Below are 13,429 nucleotides of genomic sequence, written 5' to 3' on the forward strand. Positions count from 1 at the left end.
TAAATTGCAAAACAAAACAAAACAAAAGAGTCTCTCCTAAAGATACAGCATTTGACCTGGTAGTTTTTAGGTTTTAAATTTGGGTTGTATCACTGGAGCTTATTCACCCCACCAAATTATGTTAAAGTATGATTTAAAAGGTGTGAATACTTAGAGTAGTTGGGCACCATTTGTTGTGGGATATTTATTTTTACTATTGACTTATCTTCCAGTTAATCAATGGTTATTCCTAAACCAGCTGCATACCAAGTCACTAGACAGACACTAGGATTTATTATTTTTTATAATTCTTATTTTATTTATATTAATCACAAACTATTTACTTTGTATCCCAGCCATAGCCCCCTCCCTCATTCCCTCCCAATCCCACTCTCCCTCCCTCATCTCCTCCCTGCCCCTCCCCAAATCCCCTGATAGGGGAGGTCCTCCTCCCCTTCCATTGGACCCTAGCTTTCCAGGTATCTTCAAGATTGGCTGCAATGTCCTCCTCTGTGGCCCAGCAAGGCTGCTCCTCCCTCAGGGGGTGGGGGAGATCATAGAGCCAGCCATTGAGTTCAGGTCAGAAACAGTCCCTGTTCCCCTTACTAGGATGACCCACTTGGAGACTGAGCTACCAAGGGCTACATCCAAGCAGGGGTTCTAGGTTATATCCATACCTGTTCCTTGGCTGGAGAAACTGTCTCATAAAAGACGCCTGTGCTCTGATATATTTGGTCCTTGTGGAGCTCCTGTCCTCTCCAGGTCATACTAACTCCCCCTTCTTTCATATGTTTCCCTGCACTCTGCCCAAAGTTTGGTTATGAGTCTCAGCATCTGCTTTGATACACTGTTAGGTAGAGTCTTTCAGAGGCCCTCTGTGGTAGGCTCCATGTCCTGTTACTTGTTTTCTCCTACTTCCAATGTCCATCCCATTTGTCTTTCTAAGTGATGATTGATCACCTATGTCATCTTTCTTATTTATCTTCTTTAGGTGTGCAGATTTTAGTATGCTTATCCTATCTTATAGGTCTGGTACCCACTTATAAGTGAGTATATAACCTAGAACACACAATGCCATGTCTGGATTGAAACCAGAAAGGGGCATAGAGAAATCAACATTTGAACCAACAAGGGTAAATTGTATACATTCCAAAAGAACAGTATACTGACATGGAATGTTCAGTTGTGACAAGGCAATGAGATTTTGAATACTTGTGTATCTTAGGGCCTTATAAAATCGGTGACTCATTCTATGCAGCATTGCTGATATGCCATGAAGACTTCACTGCTGTGCTCATGACCTGACCTTGGGGCTTGATGACTGTCCTTCTCTAGAGACACAAGCAGAGTTTCAACACATTTGAAGCTCTCGAGAATACGGAAGAATCCCACTAAGTCCAGAGTCACACAGAACATTCTAGTCCAGTTGTCTGCCTTTCTGACTTTTGATACTCTCTCCTCTGTCTTACAGGGCTGCAGTGTTCTTTCTTATAATCCTTATTGGTGGCTGGTGAACAGTAATTTTCTCACTTCTCTGTGCTTTCTATCTTTCAGACCTTCTGTTCTTATGGATGATTGTTCCATTGTGTGCAGGTTCATTTTGTTCTAAATCAGGGATAAAAAACTGTTTAATCTTCTTTTAAGTATGTGAATGATATGTTTCGTGTGTTATCCAATATTTTCTCACCCATCTTCCTCAAATTTCCAGTAAAGAAAGTTAAGTATTTTCTGTGAGAGATAAACCAAAATGAGTTTGAGAGTTTTATCAACTGATTAAATTAGCAGCTTACATGAGCTGATCATAAGATGTGTGGCTCATTGCACCTTTCAACTTACAGCTACTAGAGCCTTTCTCTTGCTCAGTTGATGTGCAAAGATTCTAGGAAACACACTGCCAGTAAAGCTACCCTTCTTGTGGCAAACATCCTGTCAGGGCATCTTAGCTAGCTGGTGATTTTACAGAGCAAGTGTGCTATATTCTAACTGTAAAGAAACCTGAACTATGGAAGACAATAAACTTGTGCTTCAAGAGTCCCTGGTCCAGTCACAACTGCTTTGGCCTGAACCAGTTCCAGAAATCTGCTTCAGTCATAATACCCTGCATGCATTTGATCTAAGAAAAAAAAGTATTGTCGTAATGCTCAGAACCTTTACCAACAGTCCTTAACAAATCCTTGAAAGAAGAACACCTCCCTCTCCACTTAGCAAAATAAAAAAGCTAATAATATCTTTTATACTTTGTACAAAATTTGATTCATACCTCTTGTACCTTATTTAAAAATCAATTCCTGTCTTTTGTACAAAAACCAATTTGATGTTGTGATCTTGAATTTTTTACTTGAAATTTCTTGTGAATTTTCACATCAATGTTCTGAAGGGAGACTGGTCTAAAATGTTCTCTTCTGTTGTGTATTTACTCCGTTTTAGTATATGGGTCATACCGTTTTCATCAAACCTGTGTAAAATTTTTATTTTCTTTTATGTTTTTCATTTACACTGACTTGGGTGATATTGGTGTTTGTTCTTAGAATGCGTTTAAGATTTGTGCTGTGAATCAAAAAGGAGGAAATCATGACATTTGCAAGCAAATGGTGGGATCTAGAAAAGATCATTCTGAGTGAAGTATCCCAGAAGGAGAAAGACAAACATGGAATATACTCGCTTATATAGACCTAAAAGATAGGATAAACACAATGAAATCTGTATACCTAAAGAAGATAATCAAGAAAGCGGACACGGGGTATGATGATCTATCCTCATTTAGAAAGATAAATGGGATATGCATTGAACGTATGACAGGAGTCTACCACAGAAAGCATCTGAAAGACTCTACCTAGCAGTGCTCCAAAATAGATACTAAGACTCAAAACCAAACCTTCGGCAGAGTGCAGGGAATCATATGAAAGAAGGGGAGTTTGATGTGGAAAGGATAGGAGCTCCGCAAGGACCAAACGTATCTGGGCACAGGGTCTTTTCTGAGATGGACACTCAACTAAAGTCCATGAGAGGATAAAACCTAGAACCTCTGCTCAGATGTGACCCGTGATAGCTCAGTAATCAATTGGTTTCCCATAGTAAGGGGAACAAGTACTATTACTAACAGGAACTCAATGACTGGCTCTTTGACCTCCCCACCTCCCAAGGGAGGAGCAGTACTGTAAGGCCACAAAGGAGGACTTTGCAGCCAGTCTTGAAAATACCTGACAAAAGGGAGTCATATGAAAGGGGAGGAGGTCCTCCCCTACTAGTGGACTTGGAAAGGGGCAGGGAGGAGATGAGGGAGGGAGGGTGGGATTGGGGAGGGAATGAGGGATACAGCTGGGATACAGAATTACAAAATGTAACTAATGAGAAAAATAAAATTATGGAAAAGAAAAAAAAAGATTTGTGCTGTGACTCAAACTGGACATGCGTTCTTTTTACTTGAAATTTTTAAAAAAGTTACTGCTTCGATTTTTTCATAAATTAAGTTGCCATACTGCTAACAATTTATGTCCAGGTTCTCTGTTCTTTATCATGCATTTGACGTGTGTGTGTGTGTGTGTGTGTGTGTGTGTGTGACATATTTGTGTTGACAATGACTAACTTTTTATCACTATAACTTTGTAGTTTAATTTGAGGACAAGTGTTGTGAACTTCTTGCTTTGTCCAGATGCTCCATCTTTCTCAGATTTTCTTTATTTCTTTTTTCTTTTTCTTTTATTATCCATTCATTAATTTTTTTCTTTTATTGTATTTTACTACTTTTTACAATTTATTCCTTTGTATCTTTACTTATAGTAAAGATACCTCATCTCCTCCTGGACTTACTCTCCCTTCCTTTTCCCTCTATCCACTTCCCCTAGTTCACTAATAGGAGGAGATCCTCCTCCCCTACTCTCTGATCCTAGCCTATCTAATTCTCATCAAGATCTCTGGGATCCCCCTTTCACTGTGGCCTGGTAAAGCCACCCAGCCAAGTGGAAGTGATCAAAGATCAGGCAAGCTAGTTCATTTCAAATGCTGTCTCTGATCCCCTTACTAAGGAACACACATGGAGACTGAGCTGCTACATCTCAGAAGGGGGGTCTACATCTGTTCTTTGCATGATCCTTGGTTGATGTATCAGTTTCTTCAAGGCACCTAGGCTTAGATTTTTGGATTTTGTTGATCTCCTTATGGAGCTCCTGTTCCTTTGGATCTTTCTATCTCTTCCTTCTTCCAAGAGACTCCCTGCACTGTGCCCAAAGTTTTTCTGTGAGTATCTGCATCTGCTTAGATTCCCTGCTTAGTGTATTCACATAGAGCATATCTGTGGTAGGCACCCATCCTATTCCCTCTCTTCCATCATTTCCTATATCTATCCTGTTTGCCATTCTGAATAAGAATTATGTGTCCCTTCTAGGATACTCCTTGTTTAACTTCTTTAGGTAGATAAATTTTAGTATGTTTACCCTATATAAAACAGGCAATCTGTTTTATATATCTGTATATATAGGAGAATATACTATGAATGTCTTTCTGGTTCTTAGTTACCTCACTCCAGATGCTCTTTCGAGGTCCATCCATTTGCCTGCATATTTCATGATTTCTTTGTTTTTAATTGCTGAGTAGTAGTCTATTGTATAAATACACCACAATTTCTGTATTCAGTCTTCGGATGAGGGACATCTGGGTTGTTACCAGATTCTGGCTATTATGAATAAAGCTGCTATGAACATGTTTGTGCAATTTTTTGTATAGTGGAATATCTTTTTAATTCAATTGTTTGGTATGTTCATGTTTAATTTCTTGAGTTCTTTATATTTTCTGTATATTAACCCACAGACAGATTGATGAATATCTTTTCCCAGTCTGTAGACTGTCATTTTGTTCTGTTGACAGTGTCCTGTGCTTCTCTAAATTTTTCAGTTTTATGAGGTCCAGTTTATTGATGTTGATGATAGAGCCTAAGTTTTTTTTCTTTTTTCTTTTAATTTTTATTAATTACACTTTATTCACTTTGTATCCCCCCATGAACCTCCTCCCCTCCCAATCCCACCTTCCCTCCCTCTTCTCCATCCATTCCCCTCCCCAAGTCCACTGATAGGGGAGGTCTTCCTCTCCTTCTTCTTTATCCTAGTCTATCAGATCTCATCAGGAGTAGTTTTATTTTGAGGTCTTTGATCTACTTGGATTTTGCTTTTGTGCAGGGTGATAAATATGATTCTGTTTGTATTTTTTCTTCATATAGACATCCAGTCAGACCAGGACCATTCGTTGAAGATGCTGTTTTTAACAATGTATGGTTTTGACTTCTTTTTCAAAAATCAGATGTTTGTGGTGTCTGAGTTCATTTCTGGGTCTTTAATTTGATCCCATTGATTTACCAGTCTGCTTCTATGCCAGTACCATACAGGTTTTTGTTACTCTTGCTCTACAGTACAGCTTGATATCAGAGATGGAGATACCACCAAAAGATCTTTTATTGTACAGGATTATTTTAGATATTCTGTTTTTTATTTTGTTTTATTTGCTTTTTCATATGAAGTTAAGAATTGGTCTTTCTGTATTCAACGTTGAATACAGAAATTGTGGTACATTTACACAATGTAATGCTACTCAGCAATTAAAAACAAAGAAATCATGAAATTTGCAGGCAAATGGATGGACCTAGAAAAGAGCATCTTGAGTGAGGTAACTCAGAACCAGAAAGATACACATAATATATACTCCTATATATGCAGATATTACCTGTATAATATAAGATAAACATACTAAAAGAATTGTGTTGATGCTTTAGTGGGAATGTCATTGAATCTGTAGATTGCTTTTGGTAGGATAGCCATTTTTATTATGTTAATCCTATGATTCCATGAGCATGAGAGATCTTTCCTTCTTCTGATATCTTCTTCATTTTCATTCTTCAGAGACATGAAATTTTATCTCCACAGCACCCTGAATGTGGCTGATCTTGCCCTTCCTGTATTTTCTAACCATTTGTTGTATTAGGGGGTTTCACATTAATTCTGAGAGTTTTTTTTCCAACCTGTAAATTATGACTGCAAAACTTTGATAAGACTTGCATTAAATGTCTATGTTTATGTATATTTGAAATTATTTGAAAATAGATATATTTTGTCACATAATACATCTTGATTATGGCTTCCCCTCCTTCTACTTCTTCCAGTTCTGCCCAACTCCCCTTCATTTTGGGAATACTCATGCTCTGTCTTCCATTAGAAAACAAACAGACCTCTAAAGGATAATTAAAATAAAATAAGATAAGAAAAAACTAAAAAACTAACATATTGGAGTTGAACCAGACAATAAGAAAGAAAACAATCTTAGAAAAAAACATTAGAATTTGAGATTCACTCATTCCCCCACTGGGAAATCCCACAAATCACTCAGCTGGATCCCAAGGCACATCTGCAGAGGCTTTGGGGCAGGTCTTATTGGGCTCTGTGTTTGCTGCTCTCAGCTGTGTGAATTCATATGAGTTTTGATATTCTCTTGGAGTACTCCATTCCGACAAGACTTTATACTCTTTTTTTGTTTGGTTGGTTGGTTTGTTTTGTTTTGATTTTTACTGAATTTCTTTTTTTAATTTTATTTTTTTCTTATCAGTTTCATTTTATTAATTCTATATCCCAGCTGTGTCCTGATCCCTCATTCCCTCCCAGCCCCTCCCTCCCTCCCTCAAGTCCACTGATAGGGGGGGACCTCCTTCCCATTCATCTAATCCTGTTTTAGCAGGTATCTTCAGGACTGGCTGCAAAGCCCTCCTCTGTAGCCTAACAGGACTGCTCCTCCCTTGGGGGTTGAAAGGCCAGAGAGCTAGTCATTGAGTTCCTGTTAGAAATAGTCTTTGTTCCCCTCACTTTGGGAAACCAATTGGTTACTGAGCTACCACAGGCTACATCTGAGCGGAGGTTCTAGGTTATATCCATACATGGTCCTTGGTTGAATGTCAGTCTCAGAAAAGACCCTGTGCCCAGATATATTGGGTCCTTGTGGAGCTCCTATCCTTTCCTCATCAGACTAACTCCCCTTCTTTCTTATGATTCCCTGTACTCTGCCAAAGGTTTGGTCATGAGTCTTTGCTTTGAAAACACTGCTAGTTAGAGTCTTTCAGATGCGCTCAATAGACTCCTGTCATACGTTCAATGCACATCCCATCTGTCTTTCTAAACGAGGATTGATCATCTTACCCCATGTCTGCTCTCTTGATTATCTTTTTTAGGTGTATAGATTTCCTTATGTTTATCATATCTTATAGGTCTATATAAGTGAGTATATCCCATGTTTTTCTTTCTCCTTCTGGGATATTTCACTCAGAATGATCTTTTCTAGATCCCACCATTTGCCTGCAAATTTCATGATTTCCTCCTTTTTGATTGCTGAGTAGTATTTCATTGTGCAGAAATACCACAATTTCTGTACCCATTCTTTCGTTGATGGACATCTGGGTTGTTTCTAGGTTCTGGCTATTACAAATAAAGCTGCTATAAACATGGTTGAGCAAGTATCCCTTTTGTGTACTTGAGCAAACTTTGGGTATATACCTAGCAGTGGTATAGCTGGGTCTTGAGGAAGCACTATTCCTAATTGTCTTAGAAAGTGCCAGATAGCTTTCTAGAGTGGTTGTGCCAGTTTACATTCCCACCAGCAGTGGAAGAGGGTTCCCCTTTCTCCACAACCTCTCCAGCATGTGTTGTCACTTGAGTTTTTCATCTTGGCCATTCTGATGGGTGTAAGGTGATATCTCATGGTCGTTTTGATTTGCATTTCCCTGATGGCTAATGAGGATGAGCATTTCTTTAAGTGTTTCTCTGCCATTCGATATTCCTCTGTCGAGAATTCTCTGTTTAGCTCTGTTCCCCATTTTTTAATTGGATTACTTGGTTTGCTGACTTTATACTCTTTACATCTCTTCTTCTGTAAGTTTCCCAGCACTCTTAGAGGAGGCATTTGATTGAGATATCCGATTTAGGACCAAAGTTCTAAGATTGTTTATTTGTGAATAATATTTGGGTTTGGATATCTGTTTTTATTTCTCTTTGCTATAAGAAAAAGCGTCTCTGATGATGAATGAGCAAGACTATGTGTATAGCAGAATGTCATTAGGGGGTCTTCTTCTTCTTTTTTTTTTAACTACTATTAACTTCTATTTCATGCTGCTTTCTAAAGATAAAGAGGTAGTGGCCTCAAACTATTTATTGAACCAATGGGCATTCAAAACATATTGTTGCTTCTACAACAAGATCCTAGATAAAGTGTCACTTATGAGTACTTCTAACTTTAGAAACATAGTCACATCTTGTATTTCCCAGGTTTCTGTGCTTCTTCTATTTCCATTAAGTTTTCTGTGGCATGAAAGCATGGTAAGTTAAATGATAATACTTCGAAGATAATCTACAAGATAGAGGTGGATCCAAGATGGCAGCTACCAGCACACACCATATCTGAGAGGGAGAAGATCTGAAATACCAAAATTGGTGAGTGGAGGGTCATCTGAAGCCAGAATATTAACACTGAGGCTTCTTCAGCAAGAGGAGACAAGCTGTGAGCTGAGATCATTTGGATCCAGGTCACCTGCAGACTTCTTCAGGGAATGAGAGTGGCAAATACTCAATCTGCCTGCACTTCCCCTTGTTGGGCCTCCCTCCTCAGTGGAGGTGGCCCACAGTGCTCGCTGCCCCTAGCACAGAAGTCTCTGCTTGGTATCTGAGACAGAGAAGGTGGGCCTCACAGTCCCTCAGTGACTAGCTGCATCCCAGGCCTTGTTTCCCCAAGCAACTTTATGGGCTCCAGAGCACCTCCCACTCAGCAACTGTACAGGCCTCCCTGTCTCTCAGTGGCAGGCAGCCAGCTGTATAGGCCACCCAGCTGCTCCAAGCCACCCAGGTCAGTAGGCAGCTGTATGGACTCCCCAGGGCCTCCCGGCAGGCATCTGCACCTGCCTCCTGTTATGGAGCTGCGGCTGGACTCCCAGCTGGCCACTATACCAGCCTCCCAGTTCTGCAGCTGCAGCACCGCTGATCTGACAGATCTCCTACAATTTCGCTTGCCCCTGCTTACCCAAATCTGAGAATAGAGAACAGGGGGGAACCCCCCTGCCTTCCAATTAGGCCTACTAGAGAGTGAGTGCACCTTCAAGTGAGTGCATGCAGAGCCCCAGATCTTGGGTCCCTCTGTGCTAGGGATCCAGACACTGAAACCCTCCCACCAACAGCCCAACTGTGGGCAACATAGGGATTTGGGGGACAGCATTCACAACATTGCAGGCCCTGTTCTGTTGGTCTACAAGTGGAGTCTAGGCAAGAAATACCTTGAGCCCAGACAGATCTGAATACCAGAAGAACAGTATAACAGACCTGTAGGTCAGTGAGGTATTCAGGGAACCTACACCCCACAAATAACACCAGTGCCTGAATCCCTTCCTGCGCCTGCACACCTCCCTGCCCCACATTCCAGGCATATACATTCTCTAGCACCCTGTCCTTCAAGGCACACTTCCACACACTCGCACACACACTTGCTCGCCCACACTTGTACACCCCCGGCTGCGAGCTTCCTCCCTTAGATAATGCTGAAATACCAATGCACAATATCAAACCAGTGGACCTCTCTCATTTACCTGAAGAATGCTCCAGATACCAGAGAAAGATGGACCCAGTATGAAGTACAAACTCCAGGAACAAACAGTGGAGGTAACGGAGAAGCAAATGGCCAGAGGTTGGTGGAAGAACATATCCAACAAACATCAGGATATCATGGTTTCACCAGCAACCTCCAAAATCAATGGATATTTCGATTTTCAGAAACATGGAAAATGATTTTAAAGCTGTGCTTATCTCATTATTAGAGACACATAAAGAGGAAATTAACAAATATCTCAAAGAAAATAGATACACAAATGGAGGCAAATAAAGAAGAAACAAACAAAGCTCTCAAAGAAATATGGGGAAATACAGCCAAACAAATAGAGGCACCAGAACAGGCACAATTAGTGTCATATACAGAGGAAATGAAAAACAACAACAAAATAAAGGCCATCATGGAAAGGCAAGAATCAATATTCAAACGGATGAAGGAAATGTCACAAGGCATGAAAACAGAATGAAAATCAATAAAGAAAACACAAACAGAAAAAAACCCTGGATAAGGAGAACTTAGAGAAAAGATCAGGAACCACAGAGTTAAGTATCAGCAATAGAATACAAGTAATGGATGAGAGAATCTCAGATGCTGAAGACACACTTGCAGAAATTGATACTTCTCTCAAAGAAAGTAAAATTGGAAAAGTTACAAACCCCAAACATCCAAGAAATCAAGGACACCATGAAAATATGAAATATAAAAATAAAGGGAGGGTGGAGCCAAGATGGTGACTAGCACACACAGTTTCTGAGTGGTGGAAATGCTGAATGCATGAGTTGGTGAGTGGAAGGACTTCCGGAACGAGGGAAATAACGGTTAGGCTTTCTAAACGACAGGGAACATCCCACAAGGTGAGAACTTTGGTCTCAGGTCACCCGCAGACTTTTTTGTGAAAGGAGAGAAACAATCCTTTGATCTCCCGGCACACCCCTTTCTTGGACAACCCTCCTCCTCCTCCTGGGCACAGCCTACTCACCTAGATTCTCAGCCCGGAGTAAAGTGTCTGGGATCTGTAGAAGCTGAGGCGTCACTTCTAGCCACTTAGGGGCAACAAGCAGCTGTACTAGTCTTGGCGTCTCAGATCCATGGCGCCATCCTCCCAGGGTCCAGGTCTGCTGGCCGCCACACCACCTCTGCAGGGCCTCTCAGCCACTGACTGTATGGCCCACCCAAACCCTCAGCGACAGATAATATGCTATATACCCACCAAACAACAGAAGACCTGCCATACAAGCTGGGCGCACCAGGCACTGAGACTCCTGAGCCTGGAGAGTACAGTGTCAGAACAAAACGACAGCCTACAGACAAGGAAAGGATCTTCACCAAGCATGTATCTGACAGAGGGCTCATATCCAGAATATATAAAGAAGTTAAAAAGCTATAAATCAAGTAATCCAGTTAAAAATGGGGTACAGAGCTAAACAGAGAATTCTCTGTAGAGGAATATAGAGTGGCAGAGAAATACTTAAAGAAATGCTCACAGTCCTTAGTCAGCATGGAAATGCAAATCAAAAACACCGAGATTTCAATTTACACCCATCATAATGGCTAAGATCAAAAATTCAAGTGACAACACATGCTGGAGAGGTTGTGGAGAAAGGGGAACCATCCTCCATGGCTGGTGGGAATGAAAACTTGTACAACCACTTCAGAAATCAAATCCTAACTTTCAGACAATTAGGAATAGTGATTCATTAATATCCACTATGAGGCATATATAATATACCACTATGAGGCATATATCTAAAATATGCTCAAGTACACAATAAGGACATTTGCACAATCATGTTTCTAGTGGCTTTATTCCTAATAGCCAAAAACTGGAAACAACTATGATGTCCCTAAACTGAGGAATGGACACAGAAATTGGGGTTCATTTACACAATGAGAAAATACTCAGAAAAAAAAGAAAAGAAAAACAAGGAAATCATGAAATTTACATGAAAATGGTGGATCTAGAAAATATCATCTTGAATGAGGTATTCCAGAAGCATAAAGATACACACGGTATACACTCACTTATAAGTGGATATTAAACATATAATATAGGATAAACATACCAAAATCTGTACACTTAAAGAAGCTAAGGAAGAAGGATGACTTTGGGTAAGATGATCAGTCCTCACTCAGAAATACAAATGGTTGAATATTGTAAGGAGAAAACTGGAAACAGGACAGGAGCCTTCCGCAGAGGGCCTCTGAAAGACTCTACACAGCAGTGTATCAAAGCAGATGCTGAGACTCATAACCAAACTTTGGGTAGAGTGCAGGTAATCTTACGAAAGAAGGGGGCGATAGGAAGACTTAGAGGGGATGGGAGCTCCACAAGGAGAGAAACAGAACCTAAAAATCTGTGCCCAGGGGTCTTTTCTGAAACTGAAAGTCCAACCAAAATACATCTTTGAGCTCACACCCAATGTTATTCAAGAACTGCTTCAATCCCCAAACTGCTATTGTTTGGGTCACTTCTGCAGTGAGAAAAATAAAGGCATTGGCTGCCATTAGGTGCACGAGAATAAAATATATCACTTAAAATAATATTAAGTGACTTTTATTTCTTATCCAGACCACATTGGAGTAATGATTCATAAGAACAAAAGGTCCAAAAGATGGAAAACCCAGAGAAATGAGACGACTGATGTTCATCAGCCACCAACTGTGATTATACAAAAGAGCAATGCATCCTCTTAAGATGGAGGAGAGAGTATAAAAAGCCAGAAAGGTAGACAAAAGGGTCAGGATGTTCTGGGTGGCTCTGAACTCAGGGCATTTTCTGCTGGAACCATGAGAGCTCCTGATGTGTTGAACCCTCTGTTTGTGTCTGTACAGAATGACAATCATGAAGCCACTGGACCAGGCAATGAGCACAGAAAAGAAAAATTCAGGGCACATCACCAATGCTGCATAGAGTAAATCAGTTATTTTTTCATCCTCTGCAACCAAGCAGTATCCAAAATCACGTATTCTTGTCACATTTGTGTTTTTCATTTTCATAAATGGGTACAGAAGGAAAATAAAATGTATCAAGATGTACAATACCCAGATGAGGAAAATGGAACAGCCAATGTACTTTACAGCTTTCACTTTATGATCCTGCCAACAGGATTTTCTGGGACTGATGGTCATCACTTGAAAGAGACTCAAGAGGCAGGTGGTACAAATGGACATACTTCTCCCAAATCTTTGAATGTACAATAGGAGCTCACACCCAAAGTTATTCAAGAACTGCTTCAAGCCCCAAACTGCTATTGTTTCGGGTACTCCTGCAGTGAGAACAATCAAGGCATTGGCTGCCATTAGGTGCATGAGAATCAAATCTGTGGGCTTTAGTATGCATTCTTTATGGTATAGAATTAGATAGTAGAACAAAAGAGAGAAATTTCCAAAAATTCCAGTTGTAGTTTGTGATAAGAAAATAATTCTGATTGCCAGATTCCAGAAGTCCATTCTTTGATTCATCACAATTTCTACTAGAAGATATCCCCTTATTTCTCTAGTCAAATGAATACTAGAAATTGATTCTAGCCTGGTTAAAAAAAAAAAGATGTTATTACCTATTGAATTAAAAAGAGGCTAAAGATAGGACTCTTTTAAACTCAGGAGTACAAGTCCATCACTGACCACATAATAAAGCCTCATTCTAAACATTTAGACAGGATTAGTTACTTTCTATGTTTGATCCTCTAACATTTCTCAATACCTCACAATGCATATACTGACAGAAGGAAAGCCATCAAGTTTCCTCAAATAGACTGCACTCAGGTTGATGTAATGTTGGTCCATGAGAAACAAGTAAAAGTGACAGACAATATAAACAAACAAATAT

General features: G+C 40.1%; 1 protein-coding gene across 1 annotated transcript; it reads right to left on the minus strand.

Annotated features, from left to right (window-relative positions):
* Nucleotides 1–12,132: 12,132 nt before the first annotated feature.
* LOC132655076 (vomeronasal type-1 receptor 4-like) lies at nucleotides 12,133–13,062 on the minus strand. The gene has a single exon (XM_060386267.1). The coding sequence runs from the start codon at nucleotides 13,060–13,062 to the stop codon at nucleotides 12,133–12,135; it is 930 nt and encodes a 309-aa protein (XP_060242250.1).
* Between the last annotated feature and the right edge of the window lie 367 nt (nucleotides 13,063–13,429).

This window comes from Meriones unguiculatus, chromosome 1 (assembly GCF_030254825.1).
Source record: "Meriones unguiculatus strain TT.TT164.6M chromosome 1, Bangor_MerUng_6.1, whole genome shotgun sequence".
NCBI lineage: Eukaryota > Metazoa > Chordata > Mammalia > Rodentia > Muridae > Meriones > Meriones unguiculatus.

Coding starts and splice junctions, on each gene's coding strand:
- LOC132655076 (XM_060386267.1), bottom strand. CDS start 13,062: ATGAATCAAAGAATGGACTTCTGGAATCTGGCAATCAGAATTATTTTC.